The sequence below is a fragment of the Venturia canescens genome, chromosome 9 (assembly GCF_019457755.1).
Source record: "Venturia canescens isolate UGA chromosome 9, ASM1945775v1, whole genome shotgun sequence".
NCBI lineage: Eukaryota > Metazoa > Arthropoda > Insecta > Hymenoptera > Ichneumonidae > Venturia > Venturia canescens.
This window is the reverse complement of record NC_057429.1, coordinates 19,607,535-19,632,437: the sequence shown is the minus strand read 5'-3', so window position 1 is coordinate 19,632,437 and position 24,903 is coordinate 19,607,535. Positions and strand designations below refer to the sequence as shown.

General features: G+C 37.0%; 3 protein-coding genes across 8 annotated transcripts in view; all 3 read left to right on the top strand.

Annotated features, from left to right (window-relative positions):
- mnb (minibrain) overlaps nucleotides 1-13,846 on the top strand; it is a 69,204-nt gene extending 55,358 nt beyond the window's left edge. For both annotated transcript variants that reach the window (XM_043428623.1, XM_043428625.1), the window contains exons 6-9: nucleotides 186-472; nucleotides 1,234-1,380; nucleotides 1,895-2,324; nucleotides 5,551-13,846. In XM_043428623.1, coding sequence (XP_043284558.1) covers nucleotides 186-472; nucleotides 1,234-1,380; nucleotides 1,895-2,324; nucleotides 5,551-6,110 — 1,424 coding nt within the window. In that variant the 3' untranslated portion in view covers nucleotides 6,111-13,846. The remainder of the gene's footprint in view (nucleotides 1-185; nucleotides 473-1,233; nucleotides 1,381-1,894; nucleotides 2,325-5,550) is intronic.
- A 365-nt stretch (nucleotides 13,847-14,211) lies between these two features.
- Nucleotides 14,212-24,628, top strand: LOC122415936 (CLK4-associating serine/arginine rich protein-like). Of its 5 annotated transcripts, none has more exons than XR_006262028.1 (18): nucleotides 14,212-14,525; nucleotides 14,736-14,833; nucleotides 15,139-15,314; nucleotides 15,416-15,631; nucleotides 15,831-16,080; nucleotides 16,176-16,517; nucleotides 16,716-17,126; nucleotides 17,320-17,427; nucleotides 17,503-17,551; nucleotides 17,986-18,049; nucleotides 18,129-18,234; nucleotides 18,370-18,627; nucleotides 19,298-20,039; nucleotides 20,442-20,609; nucleotides 21,096-22,490; nucleotides 22,880-22,970; nucleotides 23,667-23,921; nucleotides 24,427-24,628. XR_006262028.1 is itself a non-coding variant. In XM_043428545.1 (13 exons), exons 1-13 carry the CDS (start codon nucleotides 14,394-14,396, stop codon nucleotides 18,751-18,753), a joined length of 2,229 nt encoding a protein of 742 aa, XP_043284480.1. In that variant the 5' UTR covers nucleotides 14,212-14,393; the 3' UTR covers nucleotides 18,754-18,982. The 5 variants fall into 5 exon arrangements, 2 of the variants coding, with proteins under 2 accessions (XP_043284480.1, XP_043284481.1); XR_006262026.1 differs by having other exon boundaries at nucleotides 23,664-23,921; XR_006262027.1 differs by having other exon boundaries at nucleotides 21,096-22,526; nucleotides 23,664-23,921.
- On the top strand, nucleotides 20,468-24,022 carry LOC122416625 (ctenidin-1-like). The gene is made up of 3 exons (XM_043429694.1): nucleotides 20,468-20,609; nucleotides 23,664-23,921; nucleotides 23,994-24,022. Exons 1-3 carry the CDS (start codon nucleotides 20,468-20,470, stop codon nucleotides 24,020-24,022), a joined length of 429 nt encoding a protein of 142 aa, XP_043285629.1.
- Nucleotides 24,629-24,903: the final 275 nt, after the last annotated feature.

Sequence of the window (24,903 nt, the reverse complement as noted above, 5' to 3'; positions counted from 1 at the left end):
AGATAATGAGGTATTTTCCATCTTCGAACATCCATAGCTTTTCAATATTTTCTTTCCGAGTTTCGATAATTTTTTCATAAGTTCAATGAAATTATAAAAAATTATATTTTCGTGAAAATTGTTGCAAAAACTCAAGAGAAATTACAATTTTTCTCACTAATATGCTGCTCCATTTTGATTTACAGTTAAACTGAAAAGGCACTTCATGTGGCGGAACCATTTGTGTCTGGTATTCGAACTGCTGTCTTACAACCTCTACGACCTACTTAGAAATACGAATTTCCGAGGAGTGTCGTTGAACCTAACGAGGAAGTTTGCCCAGCAACTGTGTACTGCCCTACTGTTCCTGTCCACACCGGAATTGAACATCATACACTGTGATCTGAAGCCCGAGAACATACTCTTGTGCAATCCCAAGCGAAGTGCGATAAAGATAGTCGATTTTGGAAGCTCGTGTCAGCTCGGACAGAGGGTAAATTCAAATCTATTTTTATGGCCTTCAGATTGGCTCTCCCTCTTGGAAGAATAAGCAGGGAGAACGAATACTCTCATTTTTCTAACACTCGGAAAATTCAATCTTCTTTTAAATTCGATTTTGCTGTAGGGATTCACCTTTCTTCACAGTGGATATGCATTAAAAACTTTTTTTTATCATCTTTCGTTTCAATTATTTTCACTATCAAAACGAATCGTCGTTACATTGAAAAAAGGTAATCGATGGAAATTGAAAATCTCACGATGACCAAAAAATATATGAAATTCAGTGCCAGATGTCATTAAGTTTACGATTTTTTTTCATAACTCAGTTACGAAGGGCGATACTCTCGGTTGAGAGTATTTTTGAAAAATCAATTTCCATAAGACCCCGAGTGTACGCAAGCTATTTCCAGCGCCCTCAGATTCGTATCTGGAGTCTTTTCCACGCGATTCCTTTCGATATTTGTGAAAATATTCTCATTCGAAGATTTTATACCTCGCAGTTTTTTTTTTTTTGGTTTTCAAATCATTTTCAATTTTCCAGGTAAATTTTCATTTACAGTATTTCACGAATTTATTTTTCACCGTTTCTTCAATATCGACGCTTTTTTGTTAATGGAATTCTTATTTACAGTCACTCGTTACACATTCCACCTTTATCTTTGGTCCCATTTTGTCCCTTCTGTTCGGATTATTACAACTGATATACACTTCGATCGGAGTAAAATGTCTGATTTATTTTTTATATCGTTACAGATATACCAGTACATTCAATCCAGGTTTTATCGGTCACCCGAAGTCTTACTGGGAATCCCGTACGATCTCGCGATAGATATGTGGAGTCTTGGATGTATCTTAGTTGAAATGCACACAGGTGAACCTTTGTTCAGTGGGGCCACCGAGGTGAGCTATTTTTTCTCCTTTTTAACTATTATTACCTCCTTTTCACATCGTGATAGAACAAAACGGGCATATGGGTTTTAATGTATCAATTATTAATGGCTCTCGATATCATTCACGAGCACGAGACGCTATTTTTAATTACAAATTATTGCTAGTTACGAATGACGTGCTGATTTGTCAGTCGATTTGAGAAAATAAAACTAAAAAACCAATTAAATGGTTTTGTTCCGAGGAATGAACAATTTTCGGGTAATTCTAAACTATACATTATTCTTTTCATACAAGAACCTTCATAAATTTGTGTGAAATTGGAGCTTTCGGAGCCTTTTTTTTTATAAATATTCACTGAATAAAATATTTTTTTATTTCTTGTCACGCAATTTCAAGATCTACAAGAATTGAGCACTGCTTCGAGATAATGTTAGCTTCCAAATAGCCAGTTTCACGGAATTCCGAATAATCTTAAGTGAGGAATAAAATTTGATGAAAATTTTTTTGTTGTTTGAATGTTCAGCTTGACCAAATGAACAAAATAGTTGAAGTGTTGGGCATGCCGCCCAAGCACATACTGGACCAAGCGCACAAAGCGCGGAGGTACTTCGACAAAGTCCCAGCGGACGGCTCTTACGTGCTTAAAAAGCCGAAGGACAAGAAGTACAAACCCCCGGGTACGAGGCGGTTACACGACATACTTGGTGTGGAGACGGGAGGTCCGGGTGGTAGGAGATTAAACGAGCTCGGTCACTCGGTCTCCGATTACCTCAAATTCAAGGATCTTATACTGAGAATGCTCGACTTTGATCCAAAAACGCGTATAACGCCGTATTACGCGTTGCAGCACAATTTCTTCAAGAGAACAGCCGACGAGGGGACCAACACCAATATCGCCGCTGCAAACAGTGCAAATACTAGTCCAGCGGTGGTGTCGATGAGCCAGGATAGCGGTTAGTCGAATAAATCACACTAATTTCAACTTTCTATCGAAGATTTTTCTATTATCTTTCGATAGATTTTCCAAAATTGCATTATCATCATTGTTCAATCGTGGTCAGTTATGCTCGAGCGAGCAATCGGTCCAACAAAAATACTATGGATGTTTATAAATATTGAAACAAAAAAAAGAAAAGAAAAACAATTTTACAAATAGGAACTTAAGTTATTTGTAATACTTTTATCATATTTTTTTATCTTTTGTTTTATATTAAAACGTGTTTAACTAAAATCTGTGTAAGCTGATTGCCAATTGTTTATTCCGAACTCACGAGAGAACGAACAACTTTTTTTTTCGTTTTCATCGAGTTATTGACTTTTGGTGACGATTTATGGCGATATCGCGTCAGGATTTTGTGATCGGCTTCCGCGGCTCTGTTCGAATATCGTTGTTGTCTCGTAAACGAAGAAAAAAGAAAAGTTAAAGCCACCACTTGACGATTGGAATTGCAGCGCCGTTGTCTGTTGGCTCTCGTTTGTTTCGGTTATTCTGGTTCTCGTCTCGAACGAGAAAACGAGATTTTTACGTATAAATCATGTGTGTTTCTTTATTTTTTTTTTATTCGTATTTTTAACTTCTTATTATGAAAACGAAAAATCGATGTAAATGCTACTGTGAGAATTATAGGAAAAAGTGCCACTGTAGCCGCGAGAGGAGATCCACGATTAAACGGATTCATCTGTTCAACGTCTTCGAGCGTTTTGATTTGTGCAGAAAGTAAGAATATCCGAGTGGGGCAAGATTCGGCGATGAAAACTATTCAAAATTCATGCAGATTTCAAGCTAAACGATCAAAATACGAAATAGAAAAAAATATCTATTGATTACGTTAATGTTTGTAACGAATTGAAATATTATTGAAAAATGTGACGAAACGAGGCGAAGCTTTATTCGACTGTCGGTTAGGGATCGTTAGTCAAAAAGGTGAAGAACGATAGTGCAGTAAATAATTCTTCTCATTTATTCTTATTTATTGTATTTTCATTTTTATTTTTTTCTCTTTTTCATTCATTCGTTTATACAAAAATATATTTGTTTCTAATGTTACAACGCTTACGTTATTCGCTTATTTTCTGCACAAAACTAAACAATACTTGTTGTTGCCCGTAGATATGATGGGGGGACAGTACGTGGCTCGATGACTGTCGTATCCGCGGGGCGGCGACGACCTGTCCTAGGCCCCAACCCTAATCTTACTTACTAACATAAGTAAGTTCTGTCTAACAAGCAATCCTAAAACGAGAAATGCGAACTAACAATTTACCCTTTAAAATCACCAGTTCTCAAGTTTTTGACAAAAGCCTCCGTGTTATTCTCCCTCCCTCCGGCCTCGGATGTAATGAGCGAAGCCTTGCTTGCTTGAAGTGAAAACCAACCTCATTGTTCTGGTTTTTACAATTTTTTTTCTGTTTTTTTTTCTTCTTCTTTTGGTTTTCTTTTTAAAAACCCTTTCGACAGAGCCATGGATTGAATGTCTACCGAGGCCCGTGGCTCTGATGTAATTTGTTGATGCTCGTCAATGAAAAAAAGTGAGAAAAAAAAACAAAAAAATATTAATCACGAAACAATATGAAAGAATAAACGATGCTCACTGTGTTGCGCGGGAAGCTTCCTCATTATCCGTAACACACAAAATACCTCGACGAGCGCATTTTCAAACCTTCGATTATTATTAATTATAACGATCTTTATCTCGTTGCTGGCGGAACACGTTTTTTGTTCCTGAAAAATGAATGTTTCAAATGTCAATTTTTAATGACTTTTTGATTGACACAAATTTTCATTCTGTTTCGGAAAGGACAGTTACACGTTGACAATAATTGTAAGCATTGAAATTGTAAATAAATTATGAGAATCACAAAACGTCTTCCAGCCCAGACAACGTCGTGCATCTGTGTCAATAAATTATCATTTGTAGTGAGGCCATTTCATCGTTTTCCGTTGATTTCTTCCTATAAAGCATGCTTATACAACTATTTGCATCAAATAAATTTGAACGATGAAAGCGCACGATGGGAAATTATTGTTGTGTTTTAGTAAGAAAAACGAAAGAAAAACATAGCACGTATAATGGAAGAGAAGATTTCGTAACAACATTTTAGTCTCATTGATATCCCATGTGCGAATCATTAACTAAATATCATTGATATAATTAGTCCGGAGAATGTTTCGTCGTCGAATTGAAGCGAGAGAAGGCGAGATCGAAAAAGGTTGTGCCATTTTAAAAAATCACGAAATAATGAATCTTGTCGTAGATTGTGTGTACGAATGTGTTTCTTTTCATGCGACTCGATTGTCTTTCTCTTTCGCATCGATATTTTACCTCGAAAACGAACAAAATAAAGCTCTCGAAAAACAATACATGAAAAATTGTCGTTTTTTTTTTCAATTATTCACGTAAACGTAAGAATAATATTAATCATTGAAAGTAATAAAACGGACGATGCAAGTGATCACGTCGATGTTCATTCTCGTTTCACTCTCTATCTTCGCATGCTTATTAACTCGCTTCGATATCCAGTGTCTACTTTATTCGTTCTTTCATCGAGTTCAGTTTGATCCGATCCATTTTAGTGGAATTTCGGCCATTTTTTTCTGGTTGCTAAAACTGCAAGGCTACGAATAAAAAAATGCAAAAATTCATTGATGAACTAAATTTTCTTAACAACAGTGTTACAGTTGAGTATGAGTGAAAATTTAAATTACGAATTCCGCATGGAAAATGTTGATTCGAGTCGTATATCAATGAGGAATAAATATTTCATTAAAATGTTGAAATTTTCAAAGAAATTTGTTAAATCTGGATGAAGGGGGAGAGTGAGAGACAATAAAAAAATGCATTATTTCGAAAGTGAGAGGATAAAGAGAGTGAGAACTCGAGATAGAGAGAAAGATAGTACGGCGAAAGGTGGCTACAGAGAGATAGCAATGGAGTTGAAAAAGTGCCTGCAAATAACCCCGTAGATCGTTAGAACTTTGTTTCTCCTTGCCCGAAGCCCCTCAACCTTATAGCGATGTTCCATTAAAATAATTAGCGGTTTTAGTGGGAATGACTTGCCGAGTAATACATACGTATATATATTTGAATATATGTGTATGTACGTGCTCGGAGTTTAGAGGTCGTTAAGTTGGAGTGGACAGGCCAATATTTATTAACGCAAGGCCTTTCGATTTCGCAGGACTGGTAACGATGTCAGGGCAAGGCAGCGGAGGCGGAAGTGGAGGCAGCGGAAGCGGCGGTGGTGGTGGTGGGGTTGGCGGAAGTGGCGGTAGCGGAAGCGCCGTAGGTGGCAGCACGAGCACCAGCCTTATAATGCAATCAGCGAGTTTACCAGGTGGCTATCAACCGATGGATTGCGGGGAATCATCGCCTCGTCAATCGTCGTCGAGCCGACGTGCCATTACGACCGTTTATCCCTCATCATCATCGACAACCGGCGCTACAACTTCGGCCCCAACGTCCATACAAACGATGGACAATACTAACCTGATACCAAGCTCTCTTGGCTCTTACAACAGCCTTATTCTCCCCGGTATACCTCATTTACCTGCCATGATGACGTCACCGATGATACATCAGCAGCAAAATTTTTACAACTACGGGTATCCGAGCGGCGATACTCACGGCATGGTGAGGCAGCCGTCGTCGGTTTCGACGGGAAAGCAGCGAGATCCCGAGAGAGAGGACAGTCCGATGGTCGGCGTTTGCGTACAACAGAGCCCTGTCGCTATTCATTGAATACCGAGCTACGCAAAGAGTACGAAATTTTTACACCGAGAATCCGCCAGCCGATCGTCAATCCCGAACTCTCCTCGTGCTTCAGATATCCACTGAGCGAGAGTTTATTTTAAAAAAACGTATAAACAATTCATTAAGATGGACGCCCGAGACTAACGCGAAATAATAGATACGAATTAAATGGAAAGAATATCGAGTTGCAGTTACGCGACGAGCTTCGATCCCCGGAATATGTCATGAGCTTCGTCATCGACGGGGGAAGGGATACCTTTCGATCTCTGGATATCATATCGTCGGGTAACAAACGCCTTACCATTTGGGAAGCGTCGTCCTCCTTTTCTATATCGGAAGGGAGAGATTATTACGAGAATGAGGAGAAAAACAAACAAACAAATATTAGTGTTTACGCAACAACCGCGAGAAAGTTATGCCAATAGCAATTTATCGAATATCCTCGTTGTTCGAGGGATCGGGACACTCGTGCACGCAATTACGTACACCTGAATTGGCCGACGCTACCTTCACAATCGTGTTCGGATATAACGGAGAGACAAGATTTTTTACCGCATGATTATTCGATACGGAAAAACCGAGAGAGGATCCTGATTGAGAGTGTGGCTCATTTTTTCCGTCAATCATTTACTTTTCGAAGCAAACTCTGAGCTTGACGACGTTTCTAATGACGGATGTAGGAAAGATAATTGAATGAGAAAGATCAAACAAACTGGAATATGGAATAATAGAGAGACGGGGGGGAGGGGGGGGGGGGAGAAGGTACAATGAGCACATAAAATGCATGATTAATGAGAGGAAAAAGCGTCAGAATCGACCGTTGGTGTACGATTACTTTTTTTCTCTTTCAACTTTTATTTTTCTTTTTCCTACTATGTTTTTTGTTTCTTCATTTTTAACCAAGTTGACTTGCGCTGAGATCAGGCGCGAAGGATGAGATTGAAAAGGGTAAGAGAAAACGAGAACGGTGGTGGACACGCTTTGGCAAACGTTTCGAGAGCACCGTCTGACGACAAAGAAAAAAAATATCTATGTCTATGTGCATATATATATATATATATATATAAATCACACGTATTTATATATATATATACACACACAGAATATGTATAAATATACATATACATATAGATACAGGAATAGAAGAGAAAATAAAAATATTTAAAAAAAAAAACAAAACAACGGCCTAGTGAGGATGAACCCAGCTGGCCTCTCGGGTCCTGCCCGACATTTAAACGGACATTGCGAGCAAGTTTTTAAGTCGGTAAAAAGGGGGGAAAAACGAAAATAAAAACGAGTGCTTAAATTCACAACAATGAAGAATGTTGAAAGAACGACGACGAGGGACGAAGTAAGATGGAAACAAAAACTTGGCATCCAAAACTGTGTGGCCTAGAGAGCAAAAAAAAGTGATAACTACTATTACTAATGCGTAAAAAAGAAGAAAAAACACAAAAGAGAGGCGAAAATTCATGAATTAAAGAAATAATAAAATAACAGAACAAAAAAAAACAAAATGCGCGAGAGAGAAAGAAAGATAACGATGTAATCATGTACTCCGATAGAGTTTTATACACGATGTCACGAATGTAATGGTTTAGCGAATAATGCAAGAGCGAAAGAGAAAGAGAGAGAGAGAGAGAGAGAGAGCGCGAGAGTCGTCGGTTTGAATGCTAGATATTTGTACAATACACTTAGGTGAATGATTAAGAGTGCAGCTTTAGGATTTTAGCCTATAAGTATAAAAAGAAAAAAAAACAACAACAACAACAACAAGAAACAACTACAAAAAGAAATGTGAACTCGGCTCTTTTTATTTACTTGAACGGGGGGGAAATACGAAAGCGGGAGAGAAGAAATAACACGGTGATTGCCAAACGGGGCAAACGCCTTGCGCTAGCGCGTCAGTTTGTTGCTGAACAAGGACTTTAAACAAACCGGTATGTCTAGCGCGGCTTAACAATACATATTTATACATAAAGCATTAATAAGAAAGTTAAAGTATACATGTAAGGTTGATCAAGAATGGTATAATCATACGAAAACGAAAAAAATTATTAAAGCAAAAAAAAACAACGTAATAAGAAAGAGAAAAAAGAAAATCGGAAAAAAAGATAAAGAACTAGGTACTTTATAATAAACAATACACGCGTTATCGCATACATATGTTTCCAACGCATTGTCATTGATTTTTGCCGTTTGTTCTTAACGACACCGCTTGTAATGCTACTTCCGCGAATGAAACGAGAGATACACGCGTTGAGAATAACGACGAGTATTTAAAAATGAAATATAAGCTGAATTTGTTGTGGAATGAAACAACTCGGAGGAGGTCCGTTGAATCAAGAAAAATACGGTTATTGTGAGCGATATGTAATGTCAAGTTTTTTTACACGTTTTCGAAACGACGATAAGCATTGCCGAAAAATTTACTTGCTTCAATAACGTCGAGTTTTTGCTAATTGTCGATTTGTACTTTTGTAACGGGCTTTTTCTGAATATTTCATCTTCGATATTGGATTTAAACGAAGAGAATTTTTGCTAATGCTCAGTTTAAGTGACGATTTGAGTACGTGATTCAAAATTTGGAGGTAAATATCAAAAATTGAAACGATAAAGAATCGAAGGATCATGTGCGCGCGGAAAAGTAATTTTCGGCAAATTAGATTTCAATCCTATCGTTTTGGTGTCAGAGTTTCGACTCAGTGGATGTTCTCTTTTTTGTTGTTCATTTATTTATTGGGACACACTATGGAGAATGGAAAAAAAATATCGTGCGACGAATACAATTGATTTGAAAAAGTTGTGATGTTCTTTCCATTGCAAACGAATCACTCACATTCTCCAATGCTATCCGATCGATTCTTAAACACATTATATTGTAGAAAAAGTCTTGTCGAACATTCGAATACGTGAAAACGAAAAAATGTGTTTGTAAACCGAGTATAATAGTCACGAGAATTATGAAAATAACCGTAATTTTTTCCTCAACGTGATATTGCGATTGGTACGGTCCGTGTACGGAGTAATGCTTCCACAAAACAAGTACTGGGCGCCTTTTTTTCATAGAGGACACAGAAAACTTCGTATACGGACGAGGAATAATGTAAAGAAGAAAAAAACGAAAAATCCTTGACGTAGTTCAATATCTAAGTACACGATTCGACGAAACTTCCGATTATTTTATTTTATTTCTTTTCATTGACGAGATATAAAAAGTGAAAACACGAAATTTACTGTAAAATTTTTCGAACTAACGGCGTTGATATCGTTCGATGATACATTGCCTTTTTCACGATCGTTTTTATGTTTTTTTTTTTTTTCTTGTACCTGATCGATAGGCGCTATCGCGATACCGAGATTTTTTTCGTAGTCGCGCAAAAGAAAAAAATGAAAGACGCCGGAGTCTTTGCGAGCGTATTAAAAAAAAAAAAAAAAAAAAACCGGCAACTGTTAAATCCGACTGTGAAATCCGGGTTCGAAACGATGAAAAAAATAACCAATGACTCGTTGCATCGTAAAAAACGATAAATTCGACTTATTTTGTCTTTTTATTATTATTTTTCCCCCGATCATCTTTGATCGAGTCCGAATGGTACGATCGATGAATGGTGAAAGAGACAAACAAACAAAAACCAATGTATTTATTGAGGGTGTTGTAGCACGGACTGAAATAATAAGAACTAACGGTAATACCATGTAAATAAGCAAGTCATGCGCATAGTCCAATGCAGATAACAAAACAAAGCAAGAAAAAAACCAATAAAAATACGAAATTGAATAAATAAACAAATAAAAACATTGAAAGAACAAATCATTCGATCGCTCTCAGCACACGTAACGTTCAAACACAGAAACCACTAAACTTCGTTCGCAATATATTTTTTAAGAAATCTCTTCGGAGTGTGAAAATACAGTGGCAAAAATACAGAGAGAGAGTTTGAATGAGTATTGATATTCATGAAATATCCGTGCTCCTCAATTCGCGAGAGAAACGTGAGAAACGACACCATAACTTAAAAAACAGTAAGTCACCATAGAGATTTCGAATATTGCGTACGAGTCCAAAGTGTTTCAAGAACACACGAAGTACGATAAAACGAAATAAGAAATAAAAAACTGAAGGGGGATAAAAGTTAAAATCGTTCATCGCATTTGTAGTACATCGAAGAAAAAAAAATAATAAGCAAAAACAAACAAACAAACCGTACAATGAATGAGTTCATCTCGCACGCTCGCAACGGAAAAAACGCGAATTTATTAGCCGCCCGTTACGCCGGCTCGTATACCGTGTTTTATTTTTGCGGTAAAACAAAAATAAACGAAAAAAAAAACAAACAAACCACATGAAAATGGAGAGAAAGAGAGAAGTAACGTGAATTAAAGAAGAATAATTTGTATATTTTTATACAAGTCGATAAAACTACGTCGATTATTATGATCTGCCGACACAAGTGATCGCAATGACACATAAAAATATCTTAGGGAATTCGTACGATCGCGCAATTATCATCAATACATTCTCGTCATACCGTGCATTTATATTAATTTTCGAATATTCATTCAAAACAAATATATATATAAATATATAAATTACATACACGTACACACACATTTTCATAGCGAAAGAAAGAAAGAAAGAAAGAAAGAAGCAAAACCAAAACTGAATCGCAATGCGCAGTCAAATTCAGTATTTGCGTCACGGTGTATCAAGTTTTTCAGCTCATTACGATGTACCGAAAAGTAAAAAAAAAAAAAAAAAAAAAAAAAACAAGCAAACACGAAAGAGAAGAGAAAAGCTGGTCGATGCATTTGAAATTTTTTTTGTTTTCTGTTCACCAACAGAACTCGCTAACGCCAACGTTCTCGAACATTTCTGTCCTGAGATATTTGCCTGTCACGAAGTTTTGGTACGTGCTGTATATATTATTTTATTTAGAACTACTAAATTTAATGGCAAACATGGATAAACTCTGTTAACGAAAATAACTTGAAGAAAAAAATAAATAATAATTTATAAGCCAACAAAGATATAGTGAAAAACAACAATGAAAGGAATGTACTTGTGTGTATGATTTCGAAAGAACTTTTCTCGTCCGGGTTCTCAGTTCTGTACCCAAAAATCTCTTGCGCTATGGACCGAGATGATTTTCCTTTCGAACTTTGAATTTTTGTTGTCAAGTCACGTTGCTATGCGCGTATATTATTTTCTCCAAAGGTACACAGAAAAACGGGCGCCAATTTTTCAACGACATGAAATTTTAGTGTCGCAGACTGAATAACAAAAGTAACTAAAGAAAAAATAAAAAACAAGCAAACGTACTTTATAAAAAATACCACCGGATAGCTAGAAATATCGAATTGTAAGTTCCATTGAAAATAGCCGAATTGCTGCCCTTCGCGAAATGTATAAGCGTGTAAACATAAAAATTCATCGATTTTTATTCGAGAATTACCTATAATATGCGAAACGAGGAGAAAATAGTCTGTGAAATTTTTGGTGAAAATTGTTCGTCAATTTGGTTCTTTGACGATTTTTGGGTACGGAATAAATGTCTGTTAAAAACATTGGAGCATTTCCTCTCGCGATATAACGTGAATGAACCACGAATTTGAATGGAATTGTTTATGTTCAGCTGAGCAATCTGGTTTGTGGTGAATATTTTTAGCGAATGCGAAAAATAATTTTGCGTAAGTATGCACACCGCTCGGTACGAGGGTCGGTAACGAAATTTCGAAAAAAATCTTATTAAATTATTTTCCCCCAGGCCGAACGGGGATTCGAAAAATGCTAAATCGAAACTGTCAGGTTTGACATTTCGTTGAAACGAAACCGAAGTTTCTTATTTTATTTTCATGTGAACACTCGTTTGAACGAACAAGAATAATGACAACAAGTAAAAAAGACAAATATTTCACTCGAATGAAAAACTCGGCCTAGAACGACGTGATTTTTCGTAAAACATTTTTCCCAGTGCGAGGCTTCGAACTTCTCTCGATGCGGAGATTTTTCTCATACGGATTTGGTTTTGTGGTACACGCTTCTATTCATTCCATCGATTTATTATTTTTCCTTAAATATTTTGCCTGCAAATGCGAAATTAATCATTTTGTGCGATCAAGATTTGGAGACTTTGGTATTCCGGGAAACTCTAAAGCGAGATGAGTCCTCAGAAAAAATTGTTCAACGAATTTTTCTTCTTATCGCCGAGTATAAAACTATGGTCGCACCAAATTTCTATTTCTTTTTAATAATCAAGAGAAAGAGAGTCTCGCCACTTAAAAATTCGTTGCAAAATGTAATTGTATTTGAAGCGATGAGACGGACGAGGAAAAATGTCAAATAATTTACAAGTGCTGGCCGAGAGAGGCGTGTGAAAAATAATATCGAGACAAAGCCTTTTTTATTCTCTCACGAGTCTCTGATTTACCGAATGTACATATTTATTCACGATTTTTACTTAATTTTTGTCACCTCTCCGACTGCCCAAAAAAATGTCCGTAACTGCTTTAAATAATTACGAAAATGCAATTGGGCCCGATTGAGAAACCTTCGTATCACGAGATATTTCACGAAAAAAAAAAAAAAAACAAAAAAAAAAGTCGAAACAAAAACAAATAGAAGAGGATTGAGCAGTGTAGAAGAATTTCGAGTGGAAAGTATTCACGTGTTCGAGAGACTCAATTCCGCTGCGATTGTAGTTCCAAAACAACATCACTGTATCGTCGCTGAAAGTACGTTTTTTTCACACGCTAAGTAAACAAATAAAACAACAACAACAAAAAGAAAAAAAAAGTACGAAGTTATATTTTACCGGTGTAAGAACTTTTCGAGTCGATTGTTCGACCGACGTTTTTCACAGTTTCCTGTAAATATGCTATCACTTTTCTCCGTAAAAATTGAAACTAGACCGTCTCTAAACGAACGAAAAAAACAAACAAAATATAAATGAATAAAAGTCTCACGGAAAAATCTACCAACCGGTTGAAAAATAGTGTGTCAAACATACGGAAGTGGGTTTTTACAAAAAAAAAAAAAGGAAAAAAAACAAAGAAGGTTAAGAAAAGAAGGAAAACACGAAATAAAATGCGAGAATTCCCGTTTCCCCCTTGCTATAACAACGCTCGATAATATATGATTTACTTCGAACAAAGAAACGAGAAATAAACAACAGCAACAAACAAAAAGATACATAAACGAGAATAACAAGAAAAACCGTTTTACAAACGTGCAGCGGCCAGAGTGAAATAAAATAAGTTTCCTAACGTCATCTGTAAAACATTGTGTTCAGAAAAAATATATATATATACTATAATACGACTGATATGTTCCGACCGGGGACTAGTATGCGGCGTTCGAGAATTAGTGAGAATGTGAAAGAATGAATTCAAAACATTTAACGAGTGAAAACACAAAACGAGAGAGAGAACCAGCACCGTCTCGATTGTCGAATGCTCGCCACCGTGTTTAGGGCGCAAATTATAAAGAATGAATGCCGTAACTGAATTAAGATGAAGAAGGAAAAACACAACCGACTTATTAACACGAAAAGACGTAAAACTCCATACAAGATGAAGATATAAAATTGTATCTAACCTGTATACATTGACATATTATTATTATGATTATGATTATTATTATTATTATTATATATAATATTGTAATTAAGAATTTGAAACGATATTACATAAGGTTAATAATAAACAAACGCATCTTCACCTTTTGTTGCATCGCTTTTTATTATAAGATATGCTTTCCTTGATGCTTCTTTTGGAGGTGTCCCAATTTTTTTTTTTTTTCAATCGCCACGGATTATAGACGAAATGATATCGAGTCCACACGAAACTTTACCGAATAATAGTTTTGCGATATGCAATATTGACGGATTAAGCTGACGCAATGTTTACAAAATGATCCTTATTTGATCGATAATTTGACAAAATTTTTGTCGCCACAATGAACGCGCGCTTCATTGCACGCACTGTGCGATGGAAGCGACACTCGCGAGGGAGTTACAAACTTCGTGAGGTGCTGCTCTTCGTGAGTTTTCTCATCTTGTCCAGTCCTCTATTTTCTGTGGTATAATCGACAAGCCCGCATTGCCCGCAATTCGGTTCGGTCGCCGTCTTTACGAAAACAAAATGTCTACTTTGCTGCGTGTGATAACGTGTCAATTTATACATCTCTGATAATTAATTCGCGTTCTCGTTCAAAAGAACGAGTACTTTTTTGGTGCTATCAACGTTTTCCTGGTGAATCATTGAATAATCATGAGTTTCTCGGTGAAGAAAACGGGTGGTAGGATGTGGCATGAGGCCAGGAAACAGGAGAAAAAGATTCGTGGAATGCTAGTGGATTATCGAAGGCGAGCCGAACGACGCAGAGATTATTATGAAAAAATTGTATGCTTTCGGATAAACACAATATTTTTCTATTCATAGCACCATATACATTTTTTTCTCTGCAATTTGTTTCTTTTTATATGCTACGCGCTATATCGTCAATTTTGCATGGAAACAAATTTCGCCGGACCGTTTCACCCAGTTTTTCCGTCAGACTGATACCTTCAGAATATCACGCTGTTACGTTTAATTCAACTTTTATTTACTCAGAAATCCGATCCCACGCAATTCCTTCAATTACATGGAAGGCCATGTAAAATACACTTAGACCCAGTTATCGCAGCTGCGGGAGACAGCCCTGCTAACATGTAAGTCAAATCCTAACAATCCTTGAAAGGGAATACTATTTTTTAAACAAGTCTTTTCGAGACTACGATAAAAAAGTTGCAGTAAAAAAATTCACTTCCTTCCATTCATGGATTTCTCAGAGATGCTTGAAAAAACAAAATCTGAACTGGGTCAATGTAATGTCCGATTGTTCTTGTGTCAGAATGTCAAGGTAGTGATATTTTTTTGTGTTTCGTCAAAGTAAAAAACTAGTGTATCAAAATAACACATTACGACACAAAGTTCCAAAGAGAATCGCTCACAAAATGTTGTTTTTCAATACAAGGATGCCATGGCAAGGAAATGACGACAATCTCATAGATCGATTTGACGTCAGAGCGCATTTAGATTGGATTCCAGAAGCTCCGGATACAATAGACGTGGACATTGCTCTCACAAGTGAAGACCGACATATCAACTATGAGCGCTATAGAATAATAGTCCAAAACGAATTTCTCGGAGGTTGGATAAAACAGGATTTAAAAAATTCAAGAAAATAGCAGTTTGAGAAATGTGGAAAACGATTTTATATTTATTCTCGATGTTATTTTTATTTTCATTAGTAACGGAAGAAAAATTCCTACATCAAATACATTTGGAAGAGCAGTTTGGCTCCTCCACTAAACCAGATTCTATCAAGGATAAAAAAAAATCTAGCAATAATGCTGCGATCGGGTACAATTATGATACTGAAGAAGCTATACCAGAGCCTGTTAAACACACGGAACAAAACACATCTGAAGAAAAACCGGAGGACGAGGATAGTGACATTGATTTAGGTAAAATACGACACAGAAAAGCATTTTTTCCCTTATCATTCGACAATAAAAATTTCAGTACTATTTTATCAGTTTCTTGGTACTTATAATTTAATGGTACAAATGCACGTTCTATGATAAAAATAGACTTTATGGAGAATGAGTTTTCATTACATGTTTTGTAAATATTGATAATGAATAAAAAAAAATGATATTCCAGATATTTGTGTAGACGTTTCGCAAATAGAACCGTCCCAAGCTCACGAAATGAACCAAGTTGCTCAAAAATACGGCCTCCTTGGTGCCGATTACTTTAGTTTTTTGACCCAGGATTTCGAAGAGGCTGAAACGTTAAGACAGGCTCGGAAACAGGAGGAAGAAAAAGCGATGTATTCAGGCAGAAGATCGCGTCGGGAACGGCGAGCTTTTCGTGAAAAAAAAATGATCGGACGAGTTATGAGTCCACCGAGGTAAAAAAGCACAAATAGCCACTGAAAAATACGCCAAACACAGTATCGAATTAGTTGGAATTTCTAAATTTCTGTTTTTTTTCTCTTTTTTCTAGTTATGCAGCGCGTGAAAGTCCCGAGTACAATCCTTATAGAAAATCTTCGTCAAAATCTCGTTCCCGATCGACGTCACCTGTAAACACTGGACAAATAACGTACATCACAAGTTTCGGTGGCGAAGAAGAAGCTCATGGAAGTTCCTCTCACGTTACATCCTCGAGCTCGAAGAAAGTCAATTATTCGCAATTGAGAAGAAAAAGATCGGATAGTCCGTTGTTCAGTGATCGAACTTCCGGTCGGAGGGTTTCCAAATCACGCTCGAGAAGTCGGTCACGTTCGAACACGAGAAACAGATCGTACAGATCGCGCGACAGGAGACGAAGTCTGTCACGAAATCGGTGAGTTTTATTAATTACACTTCTCAATGGTAAATATCCTGCACATTTTGTATGCTGGAATTATTCAGAGTATTTATAATTCGGCGGGAAAGATTTTCTGGAAACTAAATGATTGACGATCGTATCAAAAAGTTTATTGAATCCGTAAAATTTTACAAAATTTTAAGGTCAAATGATGTTTTTTTTTTTTTCGTACAGAGGAAGAAGACCACGTTCGCGGCCTCGTAAACATGGTAGAACGAGATCGCGAAGTCGAACACGTCGTTCTCGAAGTCGACAAAGAGTGACGTCTCGCTGCAAGAGTCCCACCAGGTCACGATCCCCGCGCTCAATATCTCGCTCGAGGTCAAGGTCCCGTTCGCGCTTTCAACGCTCCAGAACTAGTTCTTCAAGTAGTTACTCACGATCGCCAACACGTTCGAGATCGAGATCTCGCAACAGAAGTGCATCCCGCGACAGTTTTCGAAAAACTCGTTATTCCCCGTCAAAATCGCGATCGAGGTCTCTTTCGAGGTCAAAGTCACGTACGAAATCGAGATCGAGGTCGAAGAGTCGTGGAAGTGGGAGAAGATCGAAGAGCACGGAAAACAAGACTTCCGCTCTGCCTAGGTAAATAGAAATTCCCAAAAACTCATCCGTATAGTTCAACTTTTCATTTCGAGCAAGATAAATTGTGAAAAAACATTTTTTTAGATAAATTTGACAAAAAGTTGTTGAAATTTATTTGAAATTTGATGTTCACATGAGTTTGAAAATATTATTTTTTATAATTAGTATAAAATTGATTTATTTTTATACAAAGATATTACGGTCGTCGTGGAAAGTCTTCGAGTCTTGAGCTGGAACTATCAGACAACGAAGAGAAAAATGTCCACAATGGACCTAAAGTACCGACCATTAGCACAAGCGTGTAAGTTTCATGAATTGAAAACGCCATCATCAAACTAGTCTGTATCGGAATTAATATGGTTATTTTCATTCACAGGAACAAGCCAAAAGCAGGGTTAAGTACAAATTCTGGTGGCGGACACAAAGTCAGTAAGAACCGTAACGCTTTTTTAGTCACTTAACGCACAGAGCAATGAAAAAAAAAGAATTGTCTTTAACCACTTATTTATCGCGTTGGTCCTCCCAATTTGCATCGAATCGTCAGCGATTTTTGTTTTTCGTCTACCAAAACATTTTTATCCAAAAAATTCACGGAACAGTTAAACTATCGACACTGCAATGTTGTCGAAGTGTTAGTAAAACGATTTTTTGAAAAAAAAAAATTCGTTTTGATCAAGGATTTTCCGAGATATCGATACGAGCTCGCGTGCCAAAATTATCTTTGACTCAATAAATCTCACGTTTCATTTGGCGCTTCTAGAATATCACTTTTTAATGGCTTTATATACAATAATATAAAAAAATCTTCTCGATACTTTCGCTCTTCGGGTCGTGTGTCTTTAAGAGTTATATTTTTCAGTCGACCAAAATTACACCCCAGGAGCGGCTTAAAAAGAAAATGCAGGTCCTTTTGAATCGACAATGTGAGTAGATTATGAATTCCGCCCATACATTAATATTTTTCTTGTGTCGTTTATTTCTAATTAATGCTTCCATTTGCAGACAAAGCTGATAAGAAAGCCGAGCAGCTGCGAATGGAAAAAATGGAACAGCAACGACAAGATCGCGAGGACGAAATACGAGAAATGTCGTTGAAATTGCGGCGCAAGTGAGTCATTATTTTGCATCTCAAAAGAATTCAACAAAATGCTCTTTTACGAGCTTCCTTCCATGAGCTGAATTATCTTTCAAAATTTTCAACCTCAACTCGCTGAAAAAAATCTACAAAATTCTATTTGTTCAGACAACGGGAAAGGCGCCATCGATACGAAGGACACAGTTCCGATTCCCGGTCGTCAGGCTCACGATCGCCGAGTCCGGCTCGAAGTCCTCGTCACGTTGTTCGCCGGGATCGTCGAGATCGAGACAACCGCGATTTCGATGCGGAAAACGAGAGAGAAAGAGAACGCGACAGACGCGAAGATCGGGACAAAAGTCGACAGGAGTCCCGACGACGTTACAGAGAAACTCCACCTCGCTCGTTGAGTCCACGAAGCAGCAGGTGATTTTTACAACACATTTACAAAATTGTTGTCACATCGAACCAAACAGGAAAAAATCTTTTCTCCACTCGGGGGTCCCTCAATATTTGTCATTTTATTCTCACAGGTGCCTCGTTGACTATTGAGAATCAAGATTTATGCATTCAATCAAGAAACAATGTTAATGTCTAGATGTTATTTATCTTCCATTTAACGAATCTTCCTTCAATTGTTATTGGCGCTTTCACGAATTATTACGTAAATTCTACGCCGATTATTCTACCGCTAAAACGGTATTCCCACTCCCCCCCTCTTTCTGATGGCACAAATATTACGTATACTGTAGACTTGTTCAATAAACGAAATAATTTTCAATTTTGCTGTTTACAATTTTTCTGCATAATTATTATTCGAACCCCTGAATATACTTCTCAAAACAATTGAAGAATTAAATTTTTGAATGACCGTACCACTGGGAAAGAACTTCGTAGAATCTTGCTCGAGAGACCACTTTTTTACATTAGAATGTTCGTGACTTGGAGTAAAATGTTAAAAATTCTAAAGATCTGGTTTCTACGATTCGATCCAATTTTTGTCGTTGTTTCGAGTAACGAGAAAATATTTTTCGTTTTCGACTCATTCCGATGTGCCAAGAATGTGTTTTAACAATGAAATTACGTACATTTTCAGTTATAAATCACGGAAATCGTGAGAGCAGAACAAAAGCTTTTAGGAAAAATCGAAAAAGCTGGAAACTCGATAGAATAATTCAACACACCATCCTCCGCGTGGATCGTCTCGCAGCCTCCGACCGTTTATTTAAGAAACACACACACACACAGCTAGTGACATTACATCCTTGAAAAATATATATATTGGGAACGTTTTGTCGTCCGTGGAAAAGCGACTATTTCTTTTATTAATCGTCGAAATGATTGTCAACTTTCCTCATTCATCGAAACTCATTACGAACAATTACGCTTGTCGAAGTTTTCCATCGGTCAACAAAATCTGGTAGATCGACATGTACATGGTGAACGACATGTTAAAGGTGTAAAGCAGAGTTTGCTAATCGTGACTGTTTTACGTTATGGTTATGAAAGTAAAATTCACAATTATAAAACACAATCGCCGCAATTTTTTTCTTCGTTATTCCTTTTTCCGCACTGATAAACGCGGATCGTCGATTTTATCTTCCTCCAATTCTGAATCACCCGTTAGAAAAAGAAAAATGTCTGCGCATTACGTGGAAACACGAATGATAATGAAGCATTAGTGGATCCGCGTGTATCCTTCGAATTTCGCATATAAAAGGATGCATTTTTGTTCCCTGTTCAATAGTCTTTCCGAGCTTACTTAACGTTCAACATGAAAATCATTCCTATTCTCGCCATATTCTTGTTTGCTCTATTCGAGTTTTGCTGCGGTCAAGGTAAACTCACGTCTTTTTTTTCGTTCAGCTAAATTCAATATTGATTCGAATAACTTCTTGAGCATACGTGAAAACTCACGTGCGTTGTACAGTTCTCGATATTTCGATCTCCGCGATTAGCTACAACATTTGAAAACTCAGTAATTTTTCCTCGAGTCCAGATAATCCTTAAATTTTCTGAAGTATTCAAATATCCTGCAACTTTCCATAAGTTGCAAATATTTCGCAATTCATTTCGAACTCAATGTATAAAATAAAATCGACCCGATGTTACGAAAAATCCACCGATTTAAATCCCTTCAAATATGAATCATCGATAAAAAGAAAAGAAAAATTTCATCGTAAAAGCAAATCGAATTAGCATAGAACTTTGAAAACGAACAATGTTTTTTTATCGATAAGGGTATGGAAGAGGCGGATACGGTAACATGTACGGAGGAGGACGAAGAGGTAACTACGGCGGAGGTTACCGCGGAGGCAACGGTGGCTATGGGGGCTATGGAGGCTATGAAGGCTATGGAGGTGGACGGGGCAATATGCTCGGAATAGGCGGCTACGGTAGACCACCAAGTATGGCTCATTTTTTCCCAAATTTTTTAACACTTTCACTGAAATTTGTTTTTTTACCCAAACTCCGATCATTTTTCGCGTTAACTTTGTACATTTTTAATCATTGGAGTTGCATTTTTGTTCCGCTGCAGATCTGTTGCTTTTTCATTTCTAGAAGCTCATCAAGCCGAATTTTCTCATTTGAAATTCAGTTCCGAACGTTCCATAGGCCAGGTGTTGAGCATAAATTATGAAATTCGTTTAAATTGAATGATGAAATAATATTTGTAAAACTAGAAGCACAATTCTTTGATTTACTGGGCAATTGTTTCTTTTAATCGTACGAGATGCAATTAATCTACAAATTATTAAATTTCGACGAAATTTCGAATTATTCACTTTTGAGCAAAAAGCAATTTTCGTGATCGTTTGTTAATTCGTGGTAACAAGTGATAATAGTAACGGTGGCTTAACGAATTATTTTGTATAAATAATTTTGATTTACAGTGATCCTCTACTAAAAAGAAATCGCACGCCGTACCAGGAATGATGAAACTGTCAACTGTCAACGGGTTCTCTTGTTGTCGGTCGAATGGATCAACACGTTAATAGTTATCAACATTCTAACGCTCATTGATTGGAAATGTAAATGATTGTTGAAAATGCAAATGTAAAATGTTTTTTGGAAAAAATATATGTGTGTAGACGAGCATCGAATTGGTACAGTTTTTTCCTCACCTTTCTCAAGAAATGTGTTAATTTTATTTCACAAACCACTGGATCTCCGAGAAAGATTCCGGACCGAATAAACGCAATCAAAGCAACATAGAGTAGCGTGCATCGCTGGATGCAACCCCTAACAGCAAACCCCGGACCAGCTGAACATCACAACTATTTATTGCAACACATTTATAATTCCCAGTTCAAAAGTAAAAAAAAAAAAAAAATCCGATATATAATTACACAATGAACAAGGGAAATACCAAAAGTTTTTAATATCACGAAAGTTAAAAAAAAATCCACTCCAGTAGCCTACAGTATTTCATAAAATCGGTCTTCCAAAAACTCATTCTCAACTGGTTGGGAAACGTTTCGTAAATTTCGTGTTTTCCTAACCGCACAATAAGTTTCGACTAAATATTTGAGTGCACGAGTCGTTCGTTTCTCGATCACAGAATCCAGCTCGAAATATTTCTCACTTTCTTCGTCAGTATTGATGAAATTAACAGCCGGGATTTCGGTATGAAGAACGAGGGAGAAAGACATCAACAGATTCGAAGATGAGTAAGCAATTCGAGGAGGATGAGCGGCGACGTTGCAGGTAACTCCGCCTAACGTCACTAACGTCGAGTTATCACGAAGCAACAGATGGTTTCCATACACAAAATTGTCAATTTTAATAAAACAGGACTAAATATTATTTGCACGCGGTTCGAAAAATGTCACTCGAAGTTGGAAGTCTGCTGCTAGGATTTATGGAAACTGTTCAATTGTTTTGTCAGAATAATTTTGTTTTCGATTTAATTCTACCACGCTGGTATGGGGCATTTCAAAGGAGAAATTCGGCAAATGTTTGGTTATAAATCATAGTGATCATAAAAGCAGTATTAAAAATTTAGTAAATGTCGAAAAAATTGGAAAACCAAAAAAACCCAGTGTAACATTGTGCCCGTACGTGTAGATAGTCCTGCAGCCTCGAACTTTTAATGTTATTAAGAAACACAGGAACTGTGTCATTTCGTCCTTGAAAAATATACTGGAAAATACACATTCGAGTTCCTTTGTCACCCGTAGAAAACCGATCAATTAATTAATACATCATCGAAATAATTGTCAACTGGCATTCTTCGCCGTAACTCATCACGATCGATTATTGTCGCCGTTGTTTTCCATCGATGTGAGGTAAACTACCCAATGCGCGGCCCCCGTCAGCCTTACGTAAGTGGGGGGAGTCAAAACATCACTCACACTTGCCACTCGTACGAAGATAATAGACAGAGCTCGATGGGAAAAGGGTCGGTAAATAATGCTATAATTTCACGTTATAATTATAGAACATAAATTTTCAAAGGAAAAGCAAATATCAACGTAATTATTCGTGTTTATTAATATTCTCGAGCTCATCAACATCGATTCGATTTCCTTGGGAATTCAAAGATGTTATCTTTGCATAATACCAAATCACTTAGGAAATTACGTGGAAGTGCGGATGATAATGATGATTAGTAGATTTGCTCGTATAGTTTGACATCCGCATATAAAAGGATGCGTTTTTCTTCACTGTTCAATAGTCTTCCTGGGTGTATTCTACGTTCAACATGAAAGTCATTCCAATCTTCGTTATTTTAGTGTTTGCTCTATTCGAGGTTTGCTGCGGCCAAGGTGAGCTTGCATTACATTTTATTTTGACGCATTGAATATTGGTTCAAATACGAACACAAATTAATCGAAGTTTTGCCATTTTTTTAACTTGGAACTTCTAATAAGTTGCAAATATTCGTACAGGTATTCATCGACCTCTTCGTTTGACGAAAACAAAAGAAAAACATCAGCCCGCATATGAAAAAACGAAAAAATGTTTTTTGTACCATTTTTTACATTTCTTATATTAAAAGTTAAAATAATGAGCAAATACGGTCAAATATTAATGGCGGGCCACATCAAATTAATATTTTGATAATCCACTTTAATTTCGAAGAAAAGATAACACGAAAAAATGTCACGATTTTGAATAATTTGACTAGTTTTAAGAATTAATGGGGATTGAACACGAACTTTTCGACTATCAAAATTCGTGTTCAACAGCAAGACGAAAAGCTGATTTACTAACGTTTGAAAATCCTCGGCATATCTTTTGCTTCGGTCGAGAAAATGCAAATTTCGTTATGATGAATTTATTGGTTAGAATCTCCCGTGATTCATTGTCGTAAAGTAACGAAAACAATTTTTAAGATTCCGAGAACGGAAATGTCAGAACTTTTAAGATCGATGTTTTTCGAATTCATATATTCGCCCATAAAGTGTAAAAACGACGATTATGAGTGTCCCTACTTCGTTTCATGATTCTTTCACTAGAAGGGTTCGGCAGAGGTGCATATGCCGGCTATCCCGGAGGCGGACAAAGAGGTGGTTTCGGCAGAGGCAACGAAGGTTATGGGAACTACGGAAACGATGGCCTGATCGGACCGGGAAATAACAACAGAGGCGGAGGTATCAGAGACTACGGAAACGACGGGCTGATCGGACCGGGAAATGGCAGACGCGGCGGTTACATAGACTATGGAAATGACGGGCTCGTCGCTGGGCCGGGAAACGGCCAGAGACCCGGCATCGGTAAGACTGCGTTTAGCATTTTTTTGAATAATCGAATTGTGTTATCTTCTGATCGGAACTTATTTTCCGCAGCCATTGTGCTTTGTGTCTCGCGATCGTAGATTTTTGATTATGAGTCAAATTTTTGTTGTCGTTTTCGACAGGAAAACAGGGACTTTTGAATCAATTGAAAAATACATTTGCAGAGTAAAATTTTTCAATTTGTCAACACTGATTTTAAAAACGCGCGATACGAAACTGTGCAAAAAATGCTGAAGGCACATCGGTTAACCGGAATAGATATGAAATAACACGCAGCAACACGCTCGCAGTGATGAAATCAAGGTCGAGAGTACATTGACGCTCGCTGTCTGATTCTCTGATTCGTAACAACTCGAAGACGTAAATATTACGTTTCGCAAAAGTTTTTGCTGACGTTCAGCGTTAGCAAAATCTTGAACAAGCAATTGTAACTGTGCTGATTACAATGCCGATGAATATATTGATTAATAATTCTGCTTTTCAGCAATCCTTTACTGAACAAATTCTCAGTCTCAAGAAAAATGAAGCTCATCTCGACACGTATTCGTGTAACCGAATGAGTGGATCGACGCGTCGATTTTACTACATAACCTCCAAAACAAGGATTATAGTGCATTTGGAACCAACTCTGTTCGCGATGTAAATAAAGTATGTTTGTGAAGAAAAAAATACACGTGACAAACGAGGATCGAGTTTTTTTCTCTGTATTCCTTTTTTTTAAGGAAGTTGAGACTGTACAGTCATTTTTTTTACCCAAAAGTTATGACCTGTACCTTTCAAAAGTTAGGCCAGTTTACAGTTTGACAATGTTGCATACACTTTAAAGAAAAGTTGGGGAAAAAAGACGAAAAACTGGTGAAAGCTCAATCGAAAACACGAACGGTGACGATCCTAACCTCAAAAAACTGCACGGGAAACAGACTATTATTAATATAATCTCAGCAAATCTCCTAATAAATCG

Coding starts and splice junctions, on each gene's coding strand:
- LOC122416625 (XM_043429694.1), top strand. CDS start 20,468: ATGTACGGAGGAGGACGAAGAGGTAACTACGGCGGAGGTTACCGCGGA. Junction 20,610..23,663: donor CGGCTACGGTAGACCACCAA/GTATGGCTCATT, acceptor TTCTTTCACTAG/AAGGGTTCGGCAGAGGTGCA. Junction 23,922..23,993: donor CGGCCAGAGACCCGGCATCG/GTAAGACTGCGT, acceptor TATTTTCCGCAG/CCATTGTGCTTTGTGTCTCG.
- LOC122415936 (XM_043428545.1), top strand. CDS start 14,394: ATGAGTTTCTCGGTGAAGAAAACGGGTGGTAGGATGTGGCATGAGGCC. Junction 14,526..14,735: donor GAGATTATTATGAAAAAATT/GTATGCTTTCGG, acceptor TTATTTACTCAG/AAATCCGATCCCACGCAATT. Junction 18,050..18,128: donor GGTCCTTTTGAATCGACAAT/GTGAGTAGATTA, acceptor TTCCATTTGCAG/ACAAAGCTGATAAGAAAGCC.